Source organism: Molossus molossus, unplaced genomic scaffold (assembly GCF_014108415.1).
Source record: "Molossus molossus isolate mMolMol1 unplaced genomic scaffold, mMolMol1.p scaffold_m16_p_7, whole genome shotgun sequence".
Classification (NCBI taxonomy): Eukaryota; Metazoa; Chordata; class Mammalia; order Chiroptera; family Molossidae; genus Molossus; species Molossus molossus.
The window spans coordinates 1,276,069-1,296,917 of NW_023425401.1; the positions used below are offsets into that span (position 1 = coordinate 1,276,069).

Consider the following 20,849-nt stretch of genomic DNA (forward strand, 5'->3'; position numbering starts at 1 on the left):
TGAGGATTAAAAACAAAGGAGGGTCAGGGACATTGGATGCTGTTGAGGGTCAATTAGAATGAAGACTGGAAACGACCTTTGGGTCGAGAATGCTGAGGCGTCAGTGACCTCGGGGTGTGTGGGGATGCAGGGCACACAGGTTGGCACAGAGGAAGGAAGGGGAATTGGGGACACGTCCCCCCAGGAGTTCCACTGCAGAGGAGCAAAGAAATGGGGCGTATGGAGGTGGAAAGAGGTCGAGAAAGGCTGTGTCCCCGGGAGAAGCTGTGGGGCAGAATCGGGGTGACTTGGAGCCCTGTCCGTGCGGGGGGCTGGGCCTCGGCCATGGGAGGGGCTGGGAAGGTAGGACCGGGGTGGACCGTGTGCAGTGGAAACCAGAGAGGACGGGGTGGTGGACCCGGGGCTGTGGGCGCAGTGGCCGCTGGAGGGCGTTAGCGGGAGGTTTGGGTGTCAGGAGGGGACGGGCCCCTGCAGGGCGGGGGCTCGAAAGGGCCGGTCCAGGCCTCGTCGGGCTGCGAGGGGCTAAGATCGGGTCGACGTCAACACCACAGAGGTGGAGGGTCTGCTTCGACGTAACAGTGTCGTCAGGATGCGCGGGTTCGAGAGCCACCGACTTCTCCCTGACCGGGTTTTCTGTTTGTTTTCTCTGCGACGGTCTCTTCACTCCCCAGGCTGTGTGGGTATCACCAGGTGGGGGTGTGGTGGAGGCTCATTGGGAATGAAGGGTGAAGGGGGGAAGGGAGGACGACGCACTTGGACTGAAGGTAAAGTGGACGGACGGGCGGCCAGAGGCTGCGAACCCAGCGCGAGCTCTTCCTGGGTCAGGAGGGGGGGCGCTAAACGACCGGCAGACGTGAGCCTCCCTGTGACCAGGCGGGCGTGTCCTTGTCTAGGATCCCGGGAGCCGACTGGACCCTCCAGGGCCTCCCTGTCGCCCGCCGTCCATGGGTCGGTTGCCGGCAGCCAGGAAGCCCGGGCTCCGCAGGGAGACGGACCTGCAGCCAGAGCTGGGCGGGTTCAGGGAGGCCTGGCTCCCAGGGAGACGGACCTGCAGCCAGAGCTGGGGCGGGTTCAGGGAGGCCTGGCTCCCAGGGAGAGGGACCTGCAGCCAGAGCTGGGCGGGTTCAGGGATGGCCTGGCTCCCAGGGAAGACGGAACCTGCAGCCAGAGCTGGGCGGGTTCAGGGAGGCCTGGCTCAGGAGACGGACCTGCAGCCAGAGCTGGGGGCGGGTTCAGGGAGGGCCTGGCTCCCAGGGAGAACGGGACCTGCAGCAGAGCTGGGGCGGGGTTCAGGGAGGCCTGGGCTCCCAGGGAGACGGAACCTGCAGCCAGAGCTGGGGCATGTTCAGAGGGAGGCCCTGGCTCCCAGGGAGACGGACCTGCAGCAGAGCTGGGGCGGGTGTCAAGGGAGGCCTGGCTCCCAGGGAGAACGGATCCTGCAGGACAGAGCTGGTGCGGAGTTATCAGGGAGGCCTGGCTCCCCATGGAGACGGACCTGCAGCCAGAGCTGGGCGGGTTCAGGGAAGGCCTGGCTCCCATGGAGACGGACCTGCAGCCATAGCTGGGCGGTGTTCAGGGAGGCCTGGCTCCCAGGGAGAGGGACCTGCAGCCAGAGCTGGGCGGGTTTCAGGGAGGCCTGGCTCCCAGGGAGAGGGACCTGCAGCCAGAGCTGGGCGGGTCAGGGAGGCCTGGCTCCCAGGGAGAGGGACCTGCAGCCAGAGCTGGGCGGGTTCAGGGAGGCCTGGCTCCCAGGGAGACGGACCTGCAGCCAGAGCTGGGCGGGTTCAGGGAGGCCTGGCTTCCAGGGAGACGGACCTGCAGCCAGAGCTGGGGCGGGTTCAGGGAGGCCTGGCTCCCAGGGAGACGGACCTGCAGCCAGAGCTGGGCGGGTTCAGGGAGGCCTGGCTCCCAGGGAGACGGACCTGCAGCCAGAGCTGGGGCGGGTTCAGGGAGGCCTGGCTCCCAGGGAGATGGACCTGCAGCCAGAGCTGGGGCGGGTTCAGGAAGGCCTGGCTTCCAGGGGCTTCCTACCCAGGAGTGAGGCTGAGGCAAGCGATGGGCACCACCCTGCAGAATTGACAGGGCACCAGGGCAGGGAGAGGATGCTCCTGGAGGGGAAATTGGGGGCCCAGGGAAGGAGGTGACACAACACGGGGTGGGGGGCTTCCTCCCCTGGGCCTCTGGAGTGTGGAGCTGGGGGCTGAGGGGCCCTGGGGGCATGTGCTCGCCTTCCTGGTGTCGGGCCCTTTGCTCTGCGCACATGGCGCTTCGTCTGCTCAGTGAGGGCGGGGGACACACGTCAGGCGGGTGGCCCGGAGCCCCGGACTCCCCCACGTGCACGGTGCAGCTGGGCCCTGTTTGTCCTGACCTCGGGGAACGCAGGCCCCTTGCCGGGGCGCAGCGAGAGCCGCCCCAGGGAGCAGAGCACAGTGTTTCCAGCAGCACCTCCCGGCCGACGGCTGCCCGGCACCCTGGGGGTGGCCAGGTTCCGCCTGGACCCCGAGCACGTGCTGCTCCTCAGGACTGGCGGCTGCCAGGCCTCCTCCCACCTTCCTGCCGCGTGGCGGCTGGCACTGAGGGCCCCTCTCCTTTCAGAACTCTGCGGGACGCGCAGCTGGCGCCGCACCAGCACACACCGGCCCGCGCCCTGTCCGGAGGCCTGCGGAGGAAGCTGTCCATCGGCGCTGCGTTCCTGGGCTCGTCGAGGACCGTGGTGCTGGATGAGCCCACCAGCGGGGTGGACCCTGCTCCCGGCGCGGCCTGTGGGACATCCTCCTCCAGGACCGCGCAGGTAGGGACGGCCTTGGCTGCTCTCCCGCGGCCCTGCGGCCGGACGGCAGTGTCGTGGGAGGAACCTGTCATGTCCCAACAGGAACACGGTCTTCTCCAGAAAAGGGGGCCCAGGCCTCCGGACCTGTGTCCACTCCAGGTCTGCACTGAGCGGCTCCCTCTGGTGGCGGTGCTGTCAGGGCGAGTGGTACCGCCCACGTGTCTCCTCCTGCAATCGCAGTGGTAGGAGAGGCGTCCTAGCTGTTTCGGGAGCAGGTCCTCCTTTTCACAGGGGGGGCGCAGAGGGGACGTCAGCCCCAGAGGAGGTCCTGAGCCAGTGGGCCGGGCGCTGGAGCGGAGGTTGTGCGTCCCCACCCGCACCGCGCGTGTCCAGTGCAGGGCCTGGGGGGCGCGCTCCGATTTCCAGCCTCTGTCTCTCTCTGACCTGACACTAGGAAGCATTGCTAGCGGCATCTGTCTCGTACAGAAACCCTAACTTAGGAAAACATCGGGACCGGGAACGGCTGGCCCTGCTCAGCCAGGCCTGGACGGAAGTGGGGGGTCCCTACAGAATCTCGTGCATCAGGGGTTTGCTTTGCTCTTTTGCCTTTTGAGTACTAAGCCTGTCTTCGCCCACAGCCTGCTACCCCCGGGGAGACTGGGCTTTGCAAAGAGAAAGAACCAGAAGGAGGCCCTCTCTCCTCGGCATTCAGAGGGCTGCACCCCCAAGACTCCAGTTCTCCAGATCCCTCCTCGGGGCAGACAAGATGCTGGTCTGTGACCTGAAGCGGAGCCGCGAGGCTGGGACCAGGGGGCACAGGGGGCACCTGGACGGCGGGTCTTGCCCTCTCTGTCCGCAGCTCGGGGTGCTGTGTGAGGAGACAGGAAGCAGGACATCGAGCGAGCGGAGGTGCGGGTGGGCCTGGGGGCGGCTCCGCCAGGAAATGTCAGCGGCGCAGCTCACGGGACTGTGCCGCTCGTCAGCGTTCTCGGCCGCTGAGCGGGGCGCAGGGCCCGGGAGGCCCACGCGGACGGTCCACAGGCTTCGGCGACAAGGGCGACAGGCCCGCCAATGCAGGAGTGGCCTCCTGCTGGTGGCCAAGAGCAGGCCGAGAGAGGCAACACCCCTTCTCCGACCAGCCCCTCCAGGGCCCCACCCAAGCTCCAAAGTGGGGAGGGACAGGTGATCTCTGTCATCACCCAGAGACCATGGGGTGCAGACAGCCCTGTACCCACAGACCCTAACCTTCCTCGTTCTGGAGGTCTCGGGGCCTCCTTTCGGGGGAGGGGAGGAGGAAGCAAGAAGGAGAGCCCAGGGCTCCACGCCCCCAGGGCCACATGCCCGAGCCTACGCCAGGCAAACCGAGCACGCCGTGTCCCACCCCGGGGGGAGGAAGACAGGAGCGCGAGTGGACCCTTCGGGCTGCACGTGTGAGCTCAGCGCAGATCAGACGCCCCCAGCCGCTCGCCGGTTCCCAGTTCGGAGCCGGTCTCGGGGCGAGGGGCCAGCACAGTGGCGGCTTCAGCAGGAACCGAGAGGGAACTAGTGTCCAGACACAGCTTGTTCATCCCGTGTGGGGGTGAAGTACTTCTCACCGTCCGGGGTTAGCAGTGATTTCTGTCGCCGGCGGCTGCCTTCGGGGTACTGGTGCTGAGGGGTGCGGGGTCCAGGCTCTGAGCGGTTCCAGGAGCGGCTCTGGGAGGGAGCACGTCGTCGAGACCCAAACCGACCGTGTTCTGGAAACACCTGAACCTGCCTCCGTACCCACCATCGCTCTGTGAGATGGGCCGAGGCTCCTGCTCGGGGAGCCGTCCGTCAGGAGGCCGGTGCAGCCCTCTGGGGCCCTGCTCGGGGGGAGTCGTCCGTCAGGTGCCCGGTGCGGCCCTCTGGGGCTCTGCTCGGGGGGAGCCGTCCGTCAGGTGCCCGGTGCGGCCCTCTGGGGTCCTGCTCGGGGGGAGTCGTCCGTCAGGTGCCCGGTGCGGCCCTCTGGGGTCCTGCTCGGGGGGAGTCGTCCGTCAGGTGCCCGGTGCGGCCCTCTGGGGTCCTGCTCGGGGAGCCGTCCGTCAGGTGGCCGGTGCGGCCCTCTGGGGTCCTGCTCGGGGAGCCGTCCGTCAGGTGGCCGGTGCGGCCCTCTGGGGCCCTGCTCGGGGAGCCATCTGTCAGGTGGTCGGTGTGGCCCTCTGGGGCCCTGCTCGGGGGGAGCCGTCCGTCAGGTGCCCGGTGCGGCCCTCTGGGGTCCTGCTCGGGTAGCTGTCTGTCAGGTGCCCGGTGCGGCCCTCTGGGGCCCTCCGTGTCCTGCCGCGTCGGGGGGCACCACTAGCAGCAGCACAGCACAGCCAGCCCCCCCCCCCAGCAGCCCCTCAGGAGACTGGTTCCTCTGTCCTGGTCTCCGTCTGCGGGTGGCGACCGCTGCACCGGGTCCCAGTGGACCGCGTCCTCTCGCCTACCGTCCAGGAGAAGCCCCGGGTCAGGCCTCTGGGAACTGACCCCGTCTGGGAACCGGTCACCCGAGCCACCGGCAGCGCCAGTCGGCGTCCAGGCTGCCCCGATGCCGCGTCCAGGACCCAGCAGTGTAGCCGCGAAGGGCTGGCCCGCCAGAGCGTGGGCTGTGCCCCCTCTGGGGTCACTGGTCACTGGGCCCCACCTTCAGCTCTAGGGTCTGCATTCTCGGTTCCTTCTTAGGTGTATTTTGAAAGCTAAGTGAGAATCCTGGTGTTTTCACCTTTGTCTTCTATTAAAAAGTATAAAATCAGGTAGAGTGGGAAATGTGTTTAGCCTTCCCTCTTGGATGATCTGTTTTTGAGAAGAGAGTGGATGTGTTTGGAATCGGGCTGGCTGTAGGCTGGTGGGGAGCGTGGACACTAACACTGTGAGACCTTCTGTTCCCTGTGGATGAGAAGGGGCCCCGTGCCGACCTGGCCAGCTCAGGGGAGGCCTGTGTGGTGGGTGGCCTTGCAAACTCAGAGACCTCAAATAATCACACAAGATGGTCCGAAGTTAAAACTTTTCCACTAAAAGCCGTTTATGACAGGGGGTCCTGTCTGGGCCGGGGTCTCCCGGACAATGGTCAACGTCACCTTCATGGAGACTGTTGCCTTTTTGCATCTAAGCTAACAGAGCTCTGGAACGTGGGGCACAGCCAGGGCACCAGGGCAGAGACCACAAGCCCCCTCATTGTCATCATCTTGTTCATCGTTGGCCGTTAACCGTCTGTGCCCCTGTGGAAAAGAGGCCGTGTCTGTCGTTTTACTGTCCGGCCAGGCCCGGAGGTTTCTCCGCTTTGCTTTCTCCCCGCTCCCTCCGTCGCCGCGGATTCCGCGTGGCCCCTCGCGTGGCCCCTTGCGTGGCCCCCTCGCGTCTCCTCCGGCTGTGCTGTGTGAGTGAAGGTGCAGACGCCCTCGCCCGCCGGACCTCGGTCCCTTGAGGGCTCGCTCCCCGGCAGCCGTCCACAGTTTGGCTCAAATAAACTTGCAAAGTTTTTGACAGGTTTGAATGTTTCTGCGTCGACACCATGAGTGAACGGAACGTGATGAAAACACCTTCCGGCGCGTCTGGCATCTGTGCTTCCGAGTGATGCCGAGCCCCCCCCCCCCCGCCGCCCCCCCAGGGCAGTAGAACGAGACGACAGACTCACGGAGGACACGCCTGCGACGCCCTCGTTCCCGCAACACGGGCCTGAAGCAGCGGGCGGGGCGCCCTGCAGGCCGGCCCCTCTGGTCCCCCCGCCTGCTGAGAGCACGGCTGAGCCCCGCGCCGCGCCTCCCCGGGGCTTCCTTTCCCTTCTAGAACGTTCTCCGCTGGCCCGGCGGTGTGGCTCTGTGGCCGAGCGTCGACCCTGCACCAAGAGGTCGCCGGTTCGATTCCTGGTCAGGGCACATGCCCAGGTTGTGGGCCCAATGCCCAGTGGGGGGCGTGCAGGAGGCGGCCAATCGATGTTCTCTCATCGGTGTTTCTATCCCTCTCTCCCTCTTTCTTCCTCTCTCTCTAAAGTCAATAAAGAAAAAGTATATAGCCCTGGCCAGTTTGGCTCAGCGGTTAGAGCTTCGGCCTGCGGTCCGGAGAGACCCGGGTTCGGTTCCCGCTAAGGGCACGTACCTCGGTTGCAGTTTGTTCCCAGCTCTGGTTGGATCGTGTGGGTGGCAGCCACTCGATGTGTCCCTTCACGTCGATGTTTCTCTCTCTCTCTCTTCCTCTCTCTCCCTCCCACTCTGTCTGAACAAAAAGTGGAAAAATATCCTAGGGTGAGGATTAAAAAAAAAAAAAGTGTATATATATAAAAATAAGTGAATATATATATATTTGGGGAGGTGTTTGGAGAACGGGTGGAGGACTCAGGACCTTGTGCCCGGCGCCTCAGCCTGGGCGGGCAGGGTTGGGAACCGCACCATGACCCGAGGGCGGCCGTGGAGGACAGCTTCAGGGCCTCTGATTGGGAAGTGGCCTCGGCCTGGTCACCTCCCCAGGTCTGGGTTCTCTGGTCCAGACACCGGGCGGTCCCTGCAGGGTGCGCGCCCGCCCCTGGCAGAGGGCCTGTGCCCGCAGTGCTGACGCCGCCTTTCTGGGGACACAGGCCGCACGATCATCTTCACGACCCACCACCTGGACGAGGCGGAGGCGCTCAGCGACCGCGTGGCCGTCCTGCAGCAGGGCCAGCTCCGCTGCTGCGACTCCCCGCTCGGCCTGATGGAGGCCTACGGCCAGGGCCTCAGCCTGACCCTCACCAAACAGGTGACCGGGCAGCTGCCTTCCTACGGGGCCCGAGGAAAACTGGTCAGTGGGCGTCTGTCCGGGAGGTTTGGACTTAAGGCCCTCCCGTCTCTTTCACTTGGGACAGCCTGCTGCCCCGGAGGTGGACGGCCTGAAGGACACGGTGCGCACCACGGCGCTGGTGCAGGCCCACGTCCCACGCGCGGTTCTCAAGGACAGCAGTGGGCGTCAGCTGCGCTACGCCGTCCCCAAGGACACCGACCCCGCCCGCTTCCCCGGACTCTTCCGGGCCCTGGAGCAGGACCAGGGCCGCCTGCACCTGGCGGGCTTCGGGCTCGCAGACACCACTTTGGAAGAGGTACGAGGGGCTCAGGCAGCGCCTGTCCCAACCGGGTCGCTCTGTTCAGTGGTGAGGTGCGGGGGGAGGCGGGAGGCGGGGGGGAGGCGGGGAGGTGGGGGGGGCGTGGGGAGCAGTGGGGTGGGCCTGCTGCCTCCGTGTGGGTGTGTGTTCAGCTTCCACGCGTGTCAGGCGTAAGCCGGTGGGGCTCCCAGTGCCCGAGGCGACCGAGTTCTGCCGGCCAACAGGCACGTCTTGTCAGAGGGTCTCGTCTTGTCAGAGGGTCTCGTCTTGTCAGAGGGTCTCGTCGCGTCGTGAGACGTGCAAACCGTCCTCAGCAGTCAGTGGTCGGCGGCCGTGTTTCCTCTCCTGGGGCCCTTCTGTCTCCACTGTGGACTCTCTTTGGCTCAGGAGCCTGGGGTGTTCTGCGTGGCCGCAGGCTGGGTGGAGGAGCCGGGCGGGAACCACGCGTGGGAACACTGCTGACCCCGCTAGCCCCAGACCCCCGTCCTGCCTTCCGCCGACTGGGACGGGGCGGGCGGACATCACCCTCCGTGGGAGTCTGACCAGCGGCTCTTCCAGAGGCCGTGCTGGTCCCCGGCCAGCCTGGGGTGACCGTGAGGGGCTCCGTGGGCCAGGTCGGGGTCTCACTGTGGGTGGATGCCAACTGAACTGAGAGTCCGAGGAGAGGCACCCCATTCCCCTGCATTACCCAGAAGGGCTGATGTGCTGGGGGGCGTAGTGGGAGGTTGGCGCTGAGACTCTGAAGCCCGTTAGAGACCTGGGTCAACAGAGGAGTCAGGTGCCCGGGCTCAGGTGTCAGAGCCGCACACGTGCTGGTGACCGAGCACAGAGCAGGGGGCGCAGAGGAGGGGGCTCAGAGCACGAGCACAGAGCAGGGGGTCGCAGAGGGAGGGCTCAGCACTGCCTGCACCCCAGCTCGTGTGCCGTGGGGCATCGGAAACCAGGCCTTTCTGGGTGTCAGGCTCCCTGTGCCTCAGTGTGAGAGGTCCCAGCCCAATGTAACTCCCAAAAATTCTCTTTGTGTCCTGGTCCCAAAATATCTCCTTTCTGCTCAGTGATGTTTGTTCTCCAGAGTATTTTGTTTTTCTAATCCTCACCCAAGGACATTTTTTTCCATTTTTTGTTCAGATAAAGTGGGAGAGAGAGAGAGAGAGAGAGAGAGAGAAACATCGACGTGAAAGGGACACACCGAGTGGCTGCCCCCCCACACGACCAACCAGGGCCGAGGTACGTGCCCTTAGCGGGAACCGAGCCCGGGTCTCTCCAGACCGCAGGCCGACGCTCCAACCGCGGAGCCCAACCGGCCAGGGCTCTCCAGAGTATTTTCATGCGTACTTTTCCCTGCCGTGTTCTTTCTGGAAACTTCGTCTTTCTCCTGAATTAGTATTTATTTATTTATTTACCAAGTCGCACCTGGTAGAATCCGCTCTTGTCAGCTTTGACAAGTGTGTGGGGTTGGAGTCGCACCACAGTCGAGACACGCGGGCTCCAGGCTCCCGCTGTCCTGAGGGCCGGTTCTTTCAGCAGCTCCCCTCTCTGCAGGCTGCCCCCCCCCAGCTCTCGCTCTGGCTCCGCAGTGAATCACCCCAGGAAGCCCGACAACAAGCCACGGAGCCAGCTGCCTAATCGCTTCGGAGATTCTCTGTGCTTCTCCAATTTCTTGCAGTAATTTCCATCCCCTACATCGAGTGCATGCTTTGCACACAATAGATGCTAAATAAATACCAATTGATCACATCTCCCCTTCCTCTCGCACACGCTGATGCCACAAAGAAGGCACCTGCGGGAGGGGCAGCCCCAAGCAAAGGGTCTGCAATGCAGACAGTGTATTTAACAAAATATAACATTACAGTGTGTTTGGACCCCTTTTGACAAAGATCGCTTAAATTGGAAAAAGATTAAGCACTTTAAAAAGCTTTCTTTTGTGTGGTAGAGTCTATAAAATAACCATCTCAACCAATTTCGTCTCTTCCCACGTGGCGAGTATTGACTTTCCCGGCCCCTGCCTGTTATCGACCGCGGCTCGCGGGCCGCAGTCACTCTGCACCTGCTTTCTCTTTAATTTCGGGTTGTGCCCAGTGACGGCGTGGTGTCCGGAGGGCCTGCCGGTCGCACGCCCGGCACTGCAGCGGGGGAGCCGGTCCACTTTGAACTGCAGACGTGTCCTGTCAGCGCCAAGGCAGTGCGGTTCAAGTGTGAAATCTGAGCCGGCCGTCCCCAGGTTAATTACAGGATTTACGCTTTCTCCTCTGGTGCAAGGACCCGTGTTCCCTGGTGTGGGGCTGGCCCCTGCCCGGCGTCCTGCCGGCTGCCCCCGGCCCCTGGGCGCTGCGGCAGGCTTGCTCTGGGCACCGCGTCCGTCAGCGTGCTCCCTGCTTGCAGCGGCCCTGTTCCCTGCGTCTTCCTGTCGCACCCGTCATGCGAGGGAACTGAGTCGGTGCTAAAGTAGCTTCCCCAGGCGACAGCCTGGCTCCTCACCGTCGCTCACGGTTTCAGTATGGCCCCTGCGGCGGCTGCTGGGCGGTGCTCAGGTCTGCAGCGTCTCCTGGCTCTCCCTGGGGAGCAGCAAAGGGTTGTCCTGTGGAGGAAAGCGGCCACGTCGGGGCTGACGGCACCTAGGCCCGTCCCCAGCACCCAGAGGTCCCCCAGCGGGGCTCCGTCCCCGAGGAAGGAGCTGCCTGGAAGGGACGGGGGGTCCTGCTCCCACAGGTCCTTGCTGCTCCCTCTCTGGGCTCCCGGCCGTTCCTGCCGCCGGGGGCTCCTCAGAACAGGGAGACGGTCAGACAGCGTCGTGCAGGGACCCGCTCACGGGGGTGGCTGGCAGCGCTCGGGGGACACGTCGAGGGAGGGCCCAGTGGGACCTGGGGAGGCTGCAGCGGTGGGGGCCAGGCACCTGAAGGCTGTGCTGCAGGCCGAGGATGGCGGGGTCACGTGAGCCATGTGCTGACTCAGGAGAGGGGACCGCACAGGGCCCAGCACCGCGTGGCCCACAGAGGATCCTCGTCAGTCTGGCCGACTGGATGGTGGTCGAAGTTCCTGCACTTTGAGTCTGAAGGGAGCACGTCAGAGCCACAGCAGGTGCTGGCGTCACCCTGTGCTGCAGACGAGGCTGCCGACAGGCCGAGGGGGCAGGCTCTGTGCCGGGTCCCCGTGCCCGGCCCTCGCCCACGGCGGGAAGCGCTGTCAGCAGGGCCGAGCTCCTCTCCTCTCTGCTCTCCCAGTTGTACTGAGGGATGGTCTCCCATGTCCCAGGTCCCACGAGCGGTGTCCCTGTCCAGCCCGTCTCCCTTTCTGGCTCACTCACCTCCTCGCTGACTGGGGGCTTCTCCCTTGGACTGGACCAAGTTGAGACGGGGGTTCTGTTTCCAGCACCAACCAGGCGGTGACTGCGAGCCTTCGTCTTACACGGAAGGGTTAGGCGATGTGCGCCAGCCCACGGAGAGGGCGTGCTCAGTGGGGACGTCCACACAGGACACCGTCCCCACTAGACAGCTGTGGGCCTCACGGGCCACTGCCCGGCTCGTCTCTGGGCTCTAAGTTGCTGGTACAGGGAGGCACTAACTCTGTTGAATTGGATCCGCTGTGCTGTGGACGTAGCGTTGCCCGGCCTCTCGCTGTGGTTCTGCCCAGCTTTGGCCAGAATGTAAGTGCCCCCAGGGCTACAGTCGGTCCACTCGCCCTAGTATCCTTGAGCAGCCTTACGACCAGCTGGCCGAGAACCAAGTGGCCTTGGCGTTGTCCGATGAGGTGAATGAATAGATGAATTAGGGTGTGTTTGGTGGATGTCACCATAATGACCTGGTTGGGTAAGTACAACAAAAGAAAAAACTGCAACGTGGAAAGGAACGTCACATACCATGAAGCTCCTGTTCTCATTCCCAAGGTGTTTCTGAGGCTTTTGCAAGATTCCGGAAAGCAGTCTGATGTCGCCCCAGGCACGGGGGTGGAGCCGCAGAGCCTCAGGCCTCCCGGCTGCTACGGTGAGTACCAACCTCGCGGAACTTCCGGGAGGGAAACGCACCACCCCTCGCACAAAACCCTCTTATGGCTTTTCCACGGCCTTTCCACGGCCTCCCCAGCTCCCCCACGTGAGATCTGAGATCGCTTTGAAGTCCTCAGCTCAGCGGTTTGCCAGCAACCCGGCACCTAAAATTCTTCATCTGTCTTCTGCACAGTTGAGTGCTCAGCATCCCTCCTGATTGCTACTCCCTGGGCTGAAGCAGGTTGGGCATGGCTGGTCGGAAGGGTCTGCAGCCTCCCCTTTGCCTTGGACGGCGGCGATTCCTACGGCTGATTCTCTGCCTCTTGAAAGAGCGGCCTGGTTCTCTGTGTCCTGGGCTGCGGCCTGGTTCTGTGTCCTGGGCTGCGGCCTGGTTCTCTGTGTCCTGGGCTGCGGCACCCGCAGTGCTGTCTTCGGTCCACATTCCCTCCCACTCTGTACCCTGCCAGCAGCAGGGTGGGGAGGAGCTGCGACCACTCCAATGACATGTGCCCCAGAAGGCTTGTCCCACGTCAGTGCAAACCAGCAGAGCGCCCACGCGAAAACGGAATCGGAGTGGACGTGGGTGGGCGATGCCGGGGCAGGTGCCGGAAAGCAGCAGCTTCTTAGGGGTTTGGGGAGGCAAAGGGAGGGGAGGAGGCCCTGAGTCAGAGCAGGCCCTGTCTGGGGCAAACAGTCTGACCCTGCTCCTGATAGTGCTGTCGGCCTCCCAGACCGGCTGCTCCTCCTCCCCTTCTCCCTCCCCTACTCCCTCCCCTACCCCCTCCCCTCCTCCCTCCCATACCCCCTCCTCCTCCCTCCTCCACCTCCTCTTCCCTGTGGACGGTGCCCGGGAGGGATGTCTGAGAAGCTCTCTGTGTCTCTTAAAGCCACGGCCCGGAACCACGGCTCTGCCTTGTCGCCTGCTCTGACTTCTGTGCATTCTGACGGAAGGTCAGACGGACGGGGGCCTCTGTTGGTGGCCTGCAGACCCCGCAGAGTGAGGCCCAGCAGTGTGCTGTCGGAGCTGAGAGAGGGGTGCTGCTTTCTGAGGAGGGGTGGGGGATGGGGGCTCCTCTCAGAGACAGGAGAGCCAGATGGGGTGCTGCCTGCAGTACTGGTCCACGTCCACCCGTGCTTTCAGCACACGCAGTGAGCTCCTTCCTATGCTGCGGAGCCCCACACCAGGACTGCTGGGGGCCCGAGTCCCACCCTTGTGGCCGGGGGACCTCCCTGGCCGTGAGCAGGACAAACGTGGAGGGTGGTGGGACAGTGAAGGGGGAGCACAGGGCTGGGTCCTCCCTGCATGTAGCCACACTCCCGAGGGCCAGGTGCCTGCTCCCACATCATCACCAGCTCTCCCCAGGGCTGCCTTGGGTCGTCTTTAGCACAGGTCTGCTCACCGCAGAGCCCCTGCCCGCTGCTGCTCACCTGCCTCCCAGGGCCCAGAGCAGAGCCCCCCCCCCCCCCGCCCGCTGCTGCTCACCTGCCTCCCAGGGCCCAGAGCAGAGCCCCCCCCCCCGCCCGCTGCTGCTCACCTGCCTCCCAGGGCCCAGAGCAGAGCCCCCCCCCCCACTGCCCACTGCTGCACACCTGCTTCCCAGGGCTCAGAACGGAGCCCCCCCCCCCCACTGCTGCTCACCTGCCTCCCAGGGCCCAGAGTGGAGCCCAAGGACCAGGCCGTGGTCACGAGTGGGGAGCAGCAGACAGACTCCGAACCCCACTCCCGCCCGGCCCTTGCAACTCCAGAGGGCGCTCAGGTTTGGAACCTGAGTCAGGTCCTTCGGCGGCCTCAGGAGGCCCTGTCTGCGGTGCGCTTGGAAGAGAACCCGACCTCGGTGTGTGCGCGGCCGGCCCAGGAGCTACGCAGTCGCACGGGTGGGGGCCCCTGCGTCCCGGGCAGCAGGCCTGGCTTTTCAGGGCAGGTTCACCCGAGGAGCTCCGGCGGCCCTTCCGTGTTCACAGACCGCGGCGGGCGTGAGGGCGCCCTTCTCCGGGGCACCCTGTCTGGCTGCAGCGATCAGACTGCTCCCTGAGGAGCGATCACGGCCACGTCCCACGTGACGCAGGGGACTCGCAGCCTGGCAATGGCGGCCCTGTCCCCTCACCCCGCTCTCTCCCCCTCCCCCTTTCAAAGAAAAATCGTGTATAAAGAGAGCAGTAGGTTTGTCACAAGAAACGGACAGATAAAACGCGGTAAGATTTGGTGATACGTAGTTGTGAAATTATTACCAATAAAACAGTTCAGCTCAACAGAGCCCCCACTTGTTAGCCTTTTGGAGGACGAAGCCTCCTTAGTGCTGCGCTGGGCTTTTTTTTAATTTTTTATCCTCACCCGAGGACATTTTTCGATATTTTGTTCAGATAGAGTGAGAGGGAGAGAGAGAGAGAGAAACATCGACGTGAAAGCGACACATCAAGTGGTTGCCACCCACACGACCCAACCAGGGCTGGGGACAAACTGCAACCAAGGTACGTGCCCTTAGCGGGAACCGAACCCGGGTCTCTCCGGACCGCAGGCCGACGCTCTAACCGCTGAGCCAAACCGGCCAGGGCTGCGCTGGGCTTTTAAAGGAGTGTCCCACCAGGTCCCAGGCACGGGGCGCAGCTTTGGTCTGTGCACGCTGTGTCCCGACTGGTGTTGAAGAAATGAGATAGTTGGGGTCTAAGTCATGTCAACACGTGTGCAGGTGTCTGGAAACATTTCCCACTCCTTCGTCTGTCCTGTGTCCTCTCCCCTTTCCTCCTGTGCCCCCTCCTTCCCGTCTACAAGAGCGTCGTTGGTCTTGTTGCTTCTCTCCCGCAAAGGGCTTGAGCGCCGCAGCCAGCCAGGAGCTGAGGTCCGGCTCCAGCCCTGGCGCTTACCCGCAGGTGACCACCGAGGGCTCGTGTTTGGTCAGTGGGGCGGCTGGGGGCATGCGCCTGTCGAGAACGACCCGTGGACTGTGGCCAGGCAGGGCGGCCGCTCCCGAGTCCTGGCCCTCGGTGAGGTGTCCCTGGGAGACATTCAGTGTTAATGGCCATCCAGAGGGGTCACCTCTTCGTCAAAGCGTTTTCCAAGGATCATACAGGTCACCCGAACCCCACGGGGTTGCCGAGGGCTGATGACAGCCTTGGGCCTGTTCCTGTCTGCTACTGATTCCGAAACCCCAGCTCACGACTGGGGTGCAGTAGAAAACATCCTTAACACCCTGTCTTCTGCCGGCCTCCCGTGTTTCTGTCTCAGGTTCCCTCTGCTCCTGGCGCGTCCTCCCCACGCTGACCACCTTCCCCACCTGCCGGGGACACCTTGGCCCTGTGACTGCCTGGCATGGCTCCCTCCCCGAGAGGCTCTGGCCCAGGCCACCTGTGCTTCCCTGTGTTGCTCAGGCTGATTGGCAGGTCCTATGATGGGTCTCCCTCTGTCACAGGAGCGGGGACCCTAGAGGATGGTCTTTGGAGATGGCGGTTGTTGCGGGACCTGCACAGCACCCACGTGCAGGGCAGCATAGGTTTTGTTCCCCCGTTTACCCTATTTCACAACCGCTCCGGGACTGTGTGGGCTTATAGACAAGTGACAAATTGAATTGCGTTAACGTGAAGGTTTGTTTCAATTGTAAAATTCTGTAACTCAGTGAACACAGAATGATACAGTTTCTATTTCATAAAACCCTGCTTCATTTTCTGAATAAGTACACCGTGTTTACAAAATAATTATGATTACAAGCTGCGAAAATATCCATTGCTGAAAAGAATTGCCGAATATTTGGAAGAAAACAAAGTAGCCACGTTCTCGGCACATCAATGAGATGAACACGAAGTTGGTTGGGAGTGCGTGTGCTCCTTCAGCTTCTGGATACAATCGCGTAGTCAGATTGCACAGACGTGGACATTACTTCATAAAAGACAACTTCCCGCTGAAAGTACATGCTCCAAAATACTAATTTTCCTAGTTTAATATCAGCATATTTAGTAAGTTACATTTATTCTCTGTTATTCTGTGACACACTGTGTTCATCTGGTAGGAGTGTCTCCTGGACTTACCTATTTTGTGTTTAATCCTCTCTCATGGTTTGGGCCGAACCGTAATATTCTGGTTCATGGTCCCTCCGCCACTCGTTTTATTGAGTCATGTAGACGTGTTTTAAAAAAGATGACACATCTCATGTTAGACTGCTTTGTTCCCTGGATGACACGTAAGGACCGTTCTGCGTATCTGCAGGTCCCTGGGAGCTGTGTTAACCGCTCGGTTCACCCCACGCGTCAGACATCGGAGCCCTTTCCAATTCCTTCTACTGTTTCTGTGCAGCAAGCCCCTTGTTTGACATTCTCGATGAATTTCTTCCTTTTTAATAATACGACTGTAGGGTTGGAGTTTGCTCCTGGACGACCCCACTTGTTTCCCACAGAAACACGGTAATCTCTCCTCCCAGCCCCGCGGAGCGGCCCAGGTCTCACACCCCGGGGAGCAGGTGTCCACGTGGCCCCGAGCCCCGCCGTCTCAGTGAGCGGGGGGCCGGGTCGGAGCTTTACCTCACAGCGAGCCCACATTGCCATTGTGTGGGTTTTCTAGAAGCTCCCTGCCCAGGTGTGCTGTTGGCTCATTTCCCTTGGGCTGTTCTTTTCTTGACGGCCTCACGTGGGTGATGCCTCATGGTGAAACCTCCCGGGACATGGAGCTCACTTTCGGGGTGCACACCACATCCCTGACGCTGAGTTGCTTCTCACTAGGCATGGATGTTTGAACAACTGAAGTCACCTCCCCCCAAAAGTCTTTGCCCGTTTTCCCTAAACAATTTGGTGGTCAGGGTACAAGGAGACGCCCGGTTATGGATGTGACCAGAGTCCCTGAAGGTAATTGCACTCGTAAGTCAAGTGAGACAATTCACAACAATTTGGCTCTGCGTTTTAATTTTGTCTGCTAAATTATTCATGTGAATACTTTGTTTAGCCATGAATATTTGATTGGTGGTTGATTCATGACCATGAACTATCTTAGCCCTCTATTTTTCCCATTTATGTTCAATTAACTTCTGTGGGGAAGCGGGGAAGTTTATTTTCCCTAATGTGAGTGGTGCCTCTCCCCCATGGCACTCACTGTGACGGGAGGGCGACGTCCTGTCTGTCCGGTGGTTTGACACGGAGGGTGATAATGATCCTCGTTACCTGAGGGAAAACATTCCCAGTCCTTATTTCACAGCTGGAACGTGGCACTGGAGATGGGAGGTCATTGTCCAGCAGTCACACCGCACTTGGTGGCGGAGGCTGGATCCCAGCGCAGGTCTGTGTGGCTGGGAAGACGAGGCTCCCCAGCCCGCAGTGAGGTCTGGGCAAGGCCGGGGCACCCCTGGCACCCTGGCTGTCCCCACCGCTCCGTCAGTGGCACCTTCACTGAGTGGAGCCGCACCCAGGCACGTGTCTCCCGTCTCGTGCCACCTGCTGCGTGGACAGGAGCCTCTGTCACATCAACAGAGGCTCACGGCCCTTACCTGCCGCACACGGCTGAGCAGGTGCAGAGCTGGGCAGGCAGGGGAGGCAGGTGGCTGCGTCAAAAGGTGCTGCTGACGGGCTTTCTCGTGGGGAGTGACCTCTGGTGGAGACGACAGGCCAGCATATCTACTGCTGACCGCTTGGCTCCTTGACCCTGAGCAGGGAAAGGGCCCCCCAGGCCGGAAGTCAGGAAGCTGCCCAGTGTCACCCTGGGCAGCCGGGGGTGGGCCTCCACGAGCCTCTCGTCCTGTCGGCTCCGGGGTTTCTGTGGGTCTCCGCTGCCCACCAAGAAGGAGACCAGTGACGATGCTGCAAGACCCCTGCTGGACTCCCCTTTGACCCTTGACCCTCTGCTCTGAGTCAGGTTTGCCAGGAAGGAAGGGGGATGGCTGAGGCCTGGGGGGCTGGGCCTGCAGTTAGAGCTCCGAACGCCGCCCCTCTTCACCTGGGTGCCCCGGACTGGCAGGGGCTTGGGCCGCATGGCGCCTCCCTGAGCTGGGCCGTGTCCGCTGGGCTTCCTCAGGGCACGTGGGTAAGAACAGAGGGAAAGAACGTGGAGAGGGGCCCGCGGGGGGAGGGCCACCGGGACAGAGGTCTGCGTGGGGACACAGCCCTTCTCTGCACCCCACCTCCACCAGTGCACTTGGGGACATTGGGACGTCTTGCTGTCTTTTCGTGAGGGAATTTGCAGGAATGTAGCTTCATTCTGATCTACGGAAACGCACACCCTGCCCTTCCCTTGTCCTGTCTGCCGCTGCCTTTAAGAGCCAGACCCAGGGTGCCCTGTGGGGTCTGTTCCCGCCGTGGGCATCACGGGTGTCCTGTCGTGCAGACCGGTGCAGAGTTCTCCTCGGCGAGGGGCCATGCTCAGAGCTGCCTGGGGTCACCCACGGTGGCCGAGAGGCCACAGGGCCAGGCCGCTAGGCCCCGGAGACTCAGGCATCATGTTCTTGTCCCCGCAGCCGGCGCCCCTGCCAGGACCCTCACGCAGGCGGCTGCCCTGCTGACCAGGCGGCTGTGCCGCGCGCGCCGGGCCTGGAGAGGCACCCTGTCACACCTGCTGCTGCCCGTGCTCTTCGTGGCCTTGGCGACCGGCCTGTTCATGGTGCGGCCCCTGGCCATTGACTACCCTCCCCTGAAGCTCACGCCTGGCCAGTACGAGGAGGCCGAGACCTACTTCTTCAGGTAGGCGGCTGTCAGGGGGGCCTCCCCGCCCCTTTCCTTCGCCAGGTCCACGGGCAGAGCGGCGCTGACGCCCTGACCTCAGGTACACGCGCGTTCTCCAGGCTGAGCGCTGAGAGGCTGGGCTCCCCCGGCCTGTCTCCGGGCGGACGTTTAGGGCAGTGAGGCCGGCTGGCCTCCCAGCTCCCCAGGGCCACCGGTCCCCTCAGGGAAAGGGGACGTGGAGCCACAGGCCCTCATGCCACGGGCCACGCCAGCCCTGGCCTCGAGCGGGAACTGGGCCGCTCTGGGGGACACCGCGCTGGGCAATGCTGACGGGACAGAGCAGCGGCGACCCGCGCAGGAGCTGCCGGAGCCTGGTCTGCGCCCCGCGTCTGCTGGGGCGATTTCACAGGCCCTGCAGCCGCGTCTGAAGGCCGCAGAGCCACCGAGTGGGGACAGCATTCGGTTTCTATGGCATCGGGGACCATTGAGAGCCAGGGTTCTGGGTGGTGTGTTTTGCTTATAAACAGCGACCTCTAGACCTGAGCAAACAGTGCCGAGTGAACCTGACTTCAGATCCCGCCTCCGTGGTCACTCCCAGTGAACACTGCAGGCCGATTTCTATCCTCTTTCAGAAACAGGATCTGAAACTTCCGGGTTTGCTCCGGGTGAACAGGTCAAAAGAGGGTGACAGGGACCTTTTCTCTTCCGCCATGCCTCAGCGGAAGGCGCGTCTGTTCCCGGGGACCGTGTCTCTCATGTGACGCTGCGGAACCGGTGCCGAAGCCACAGCGCCGCTCGCGGGCCGTGCCTACTGTGAGCCCGCGTGTCCGGCCTGGGCCCGGCGGGTCGTGCTAGGTTCACAAGAAGCCATGTGGACGTCAGCGAGAAACCAGGATTTCCCCAGCGCGGGTGCACGTGGGGCAGCAGAACCGCAGGACGCCCGGCAACCAGAGGGGAGCTGCCAGGAGGGAGGGAGCTGGGAGGGTGCCCGGGGTCAAGTGCAGAAGGAAGCGAGGGCTCCGAGTGGGCATGGCTTCCCATTGGCTGGGCTGGGGTGCCTCCCATTGGCTGGGCCGGGGTGCCTCGCATTGGCTGGGCCAGGGTGCCTCCCATTGGCTGGGCTGGGGTGCCTCCCATTGGCTGGGCTGGGGTGCCTCCCATTGGCTGGGCTTGTTGCTGGACAAGGAGAAAATCTTCCCTCTTCCTGCAGGCTTGCTGGAATGGAGGCGTCTCTTCCGTGGGCTGGTGTAACTGACGCCCTGTGGTAGTGCTGAGGGCTCCCTCTTCAGGCCTCACAGCTCCATTTAATTTAATTTATTTTATTTATTTAATTTTACTTTATTTTTTTCTTTACTGATATTAGAAAGAGAGGAAGGGAGAGGGAGGGAGGGAGAGAGAGATAGAAACATCGATGAGAGAGAACATCGATTAGCTGCCTCCTGCATGACCCCCCACTGGGGATCAGGCCCACAACCTGGGCATGTGCCCTGACCGGGAATCGAACTGGAGACCTCTTGGTGCAGGGTTGACGCTCAACCACTGAGCCACACCGGCCAGGCCCGACTCTATTTTAAGTGAGGCTTCCTTAATTCATCTTCAGAGCCACCTGAATGTCCAGAAATCTTCGTCGTATCTGGTTCACTGGGAAGAGGGGGTTCTCTGTAAATGCCCCCCGGGGCCTGTGTGCCACAGTGGGGTTTGCGTCCCACATTCGTGCGCAGTCACTGCCCTGTGAGCAAGGCCGTGCTCAGCAGAGACACCCCGCTGACGGGGTGATGGGTCCATCTCTCTCGTTCACGGAACGGTAGGAGGTCAGGGAGGACCAGTTCGGGGGAAGTCGGATAAAGGGGTCGAGGGGAAGAGCTGGGCCTGATTTCAGAGCACTGGTAACCTCACACTTCGTTCAGATTATGTTTGAGAACGTGCTGAGTTCCAGCGACTGTCCTGTTGCTCCTGGATCGTCTGTTCCTGCGAAGAGACCGAGAAGAAGCCCACAGTCGAAGCCAGGGAGCTGCCGTCAGGGTTGCTGGGCAGAAAGAGGAAGCAGGGGAGGGCTCCCGGGAAGGGACTGAGCCAGGGAGCAGGAAGGGGTGCCCTTCAGAGGGGCAGCACCTGGGGGCAGGTCCGCCCAGTCAGACCGGGCTGGGCTGTGAGAGGACGTCGGGCAGCCTTTGTCCAAAGTTGCGAAGGCCGGCAGGGTGCGGAGGGACTGAAATAGACTTCAAGGCTCCCAGGGAGGCAGCGGGAGCAACTGATGAATTTTGAGCATAGAAAGTGTGAGATTGGTCTGCTAGAGGCGGACGGAAGGGATGGGGAGATGAGGACTCTCTGTAAAGTGGCCCCTGTGCAGGGGGTACACTGTGTAAACTGGGGGGTCGCGGCTCGTTCCGGCTTCA

The 20,849-nt window shown here is 62.5% G+C and overlaps 1 protein-coding gene across 1 annotated transcript in view; it reads left to right on the top strand.

Moving 5' to 3' along the window:
* The window catches only part of ABCA13 (ATP binding cassette subfamily A member 13), a 153,914-nt gene that overhangs the window by 87,014 nt on the left and 46,051 nt on the right, over nt 1–20,849 (top strand). Inside the window, 8 exon segments of the mRNA XM_036247397.1 lie at nt 2,596–2,738; nt 2,741–2,791; nt 7,341–7,498; nt 7,605–7,835; nt 11,722–11,818; nt 13,471–13,695; nt 14,689–14,802; nt 18,249–18,471. Coding sequence (XP_036103290.1) covers nt 2,596–2,738; nt 2,741–2,791; nt 7,341–7,498; nt 7,605–7,835; nt 11,722–11,818; nt 13,471–13,695; nt 14,689–14,802; nt 18,249–18,471 — 1,242 coding nt within the window.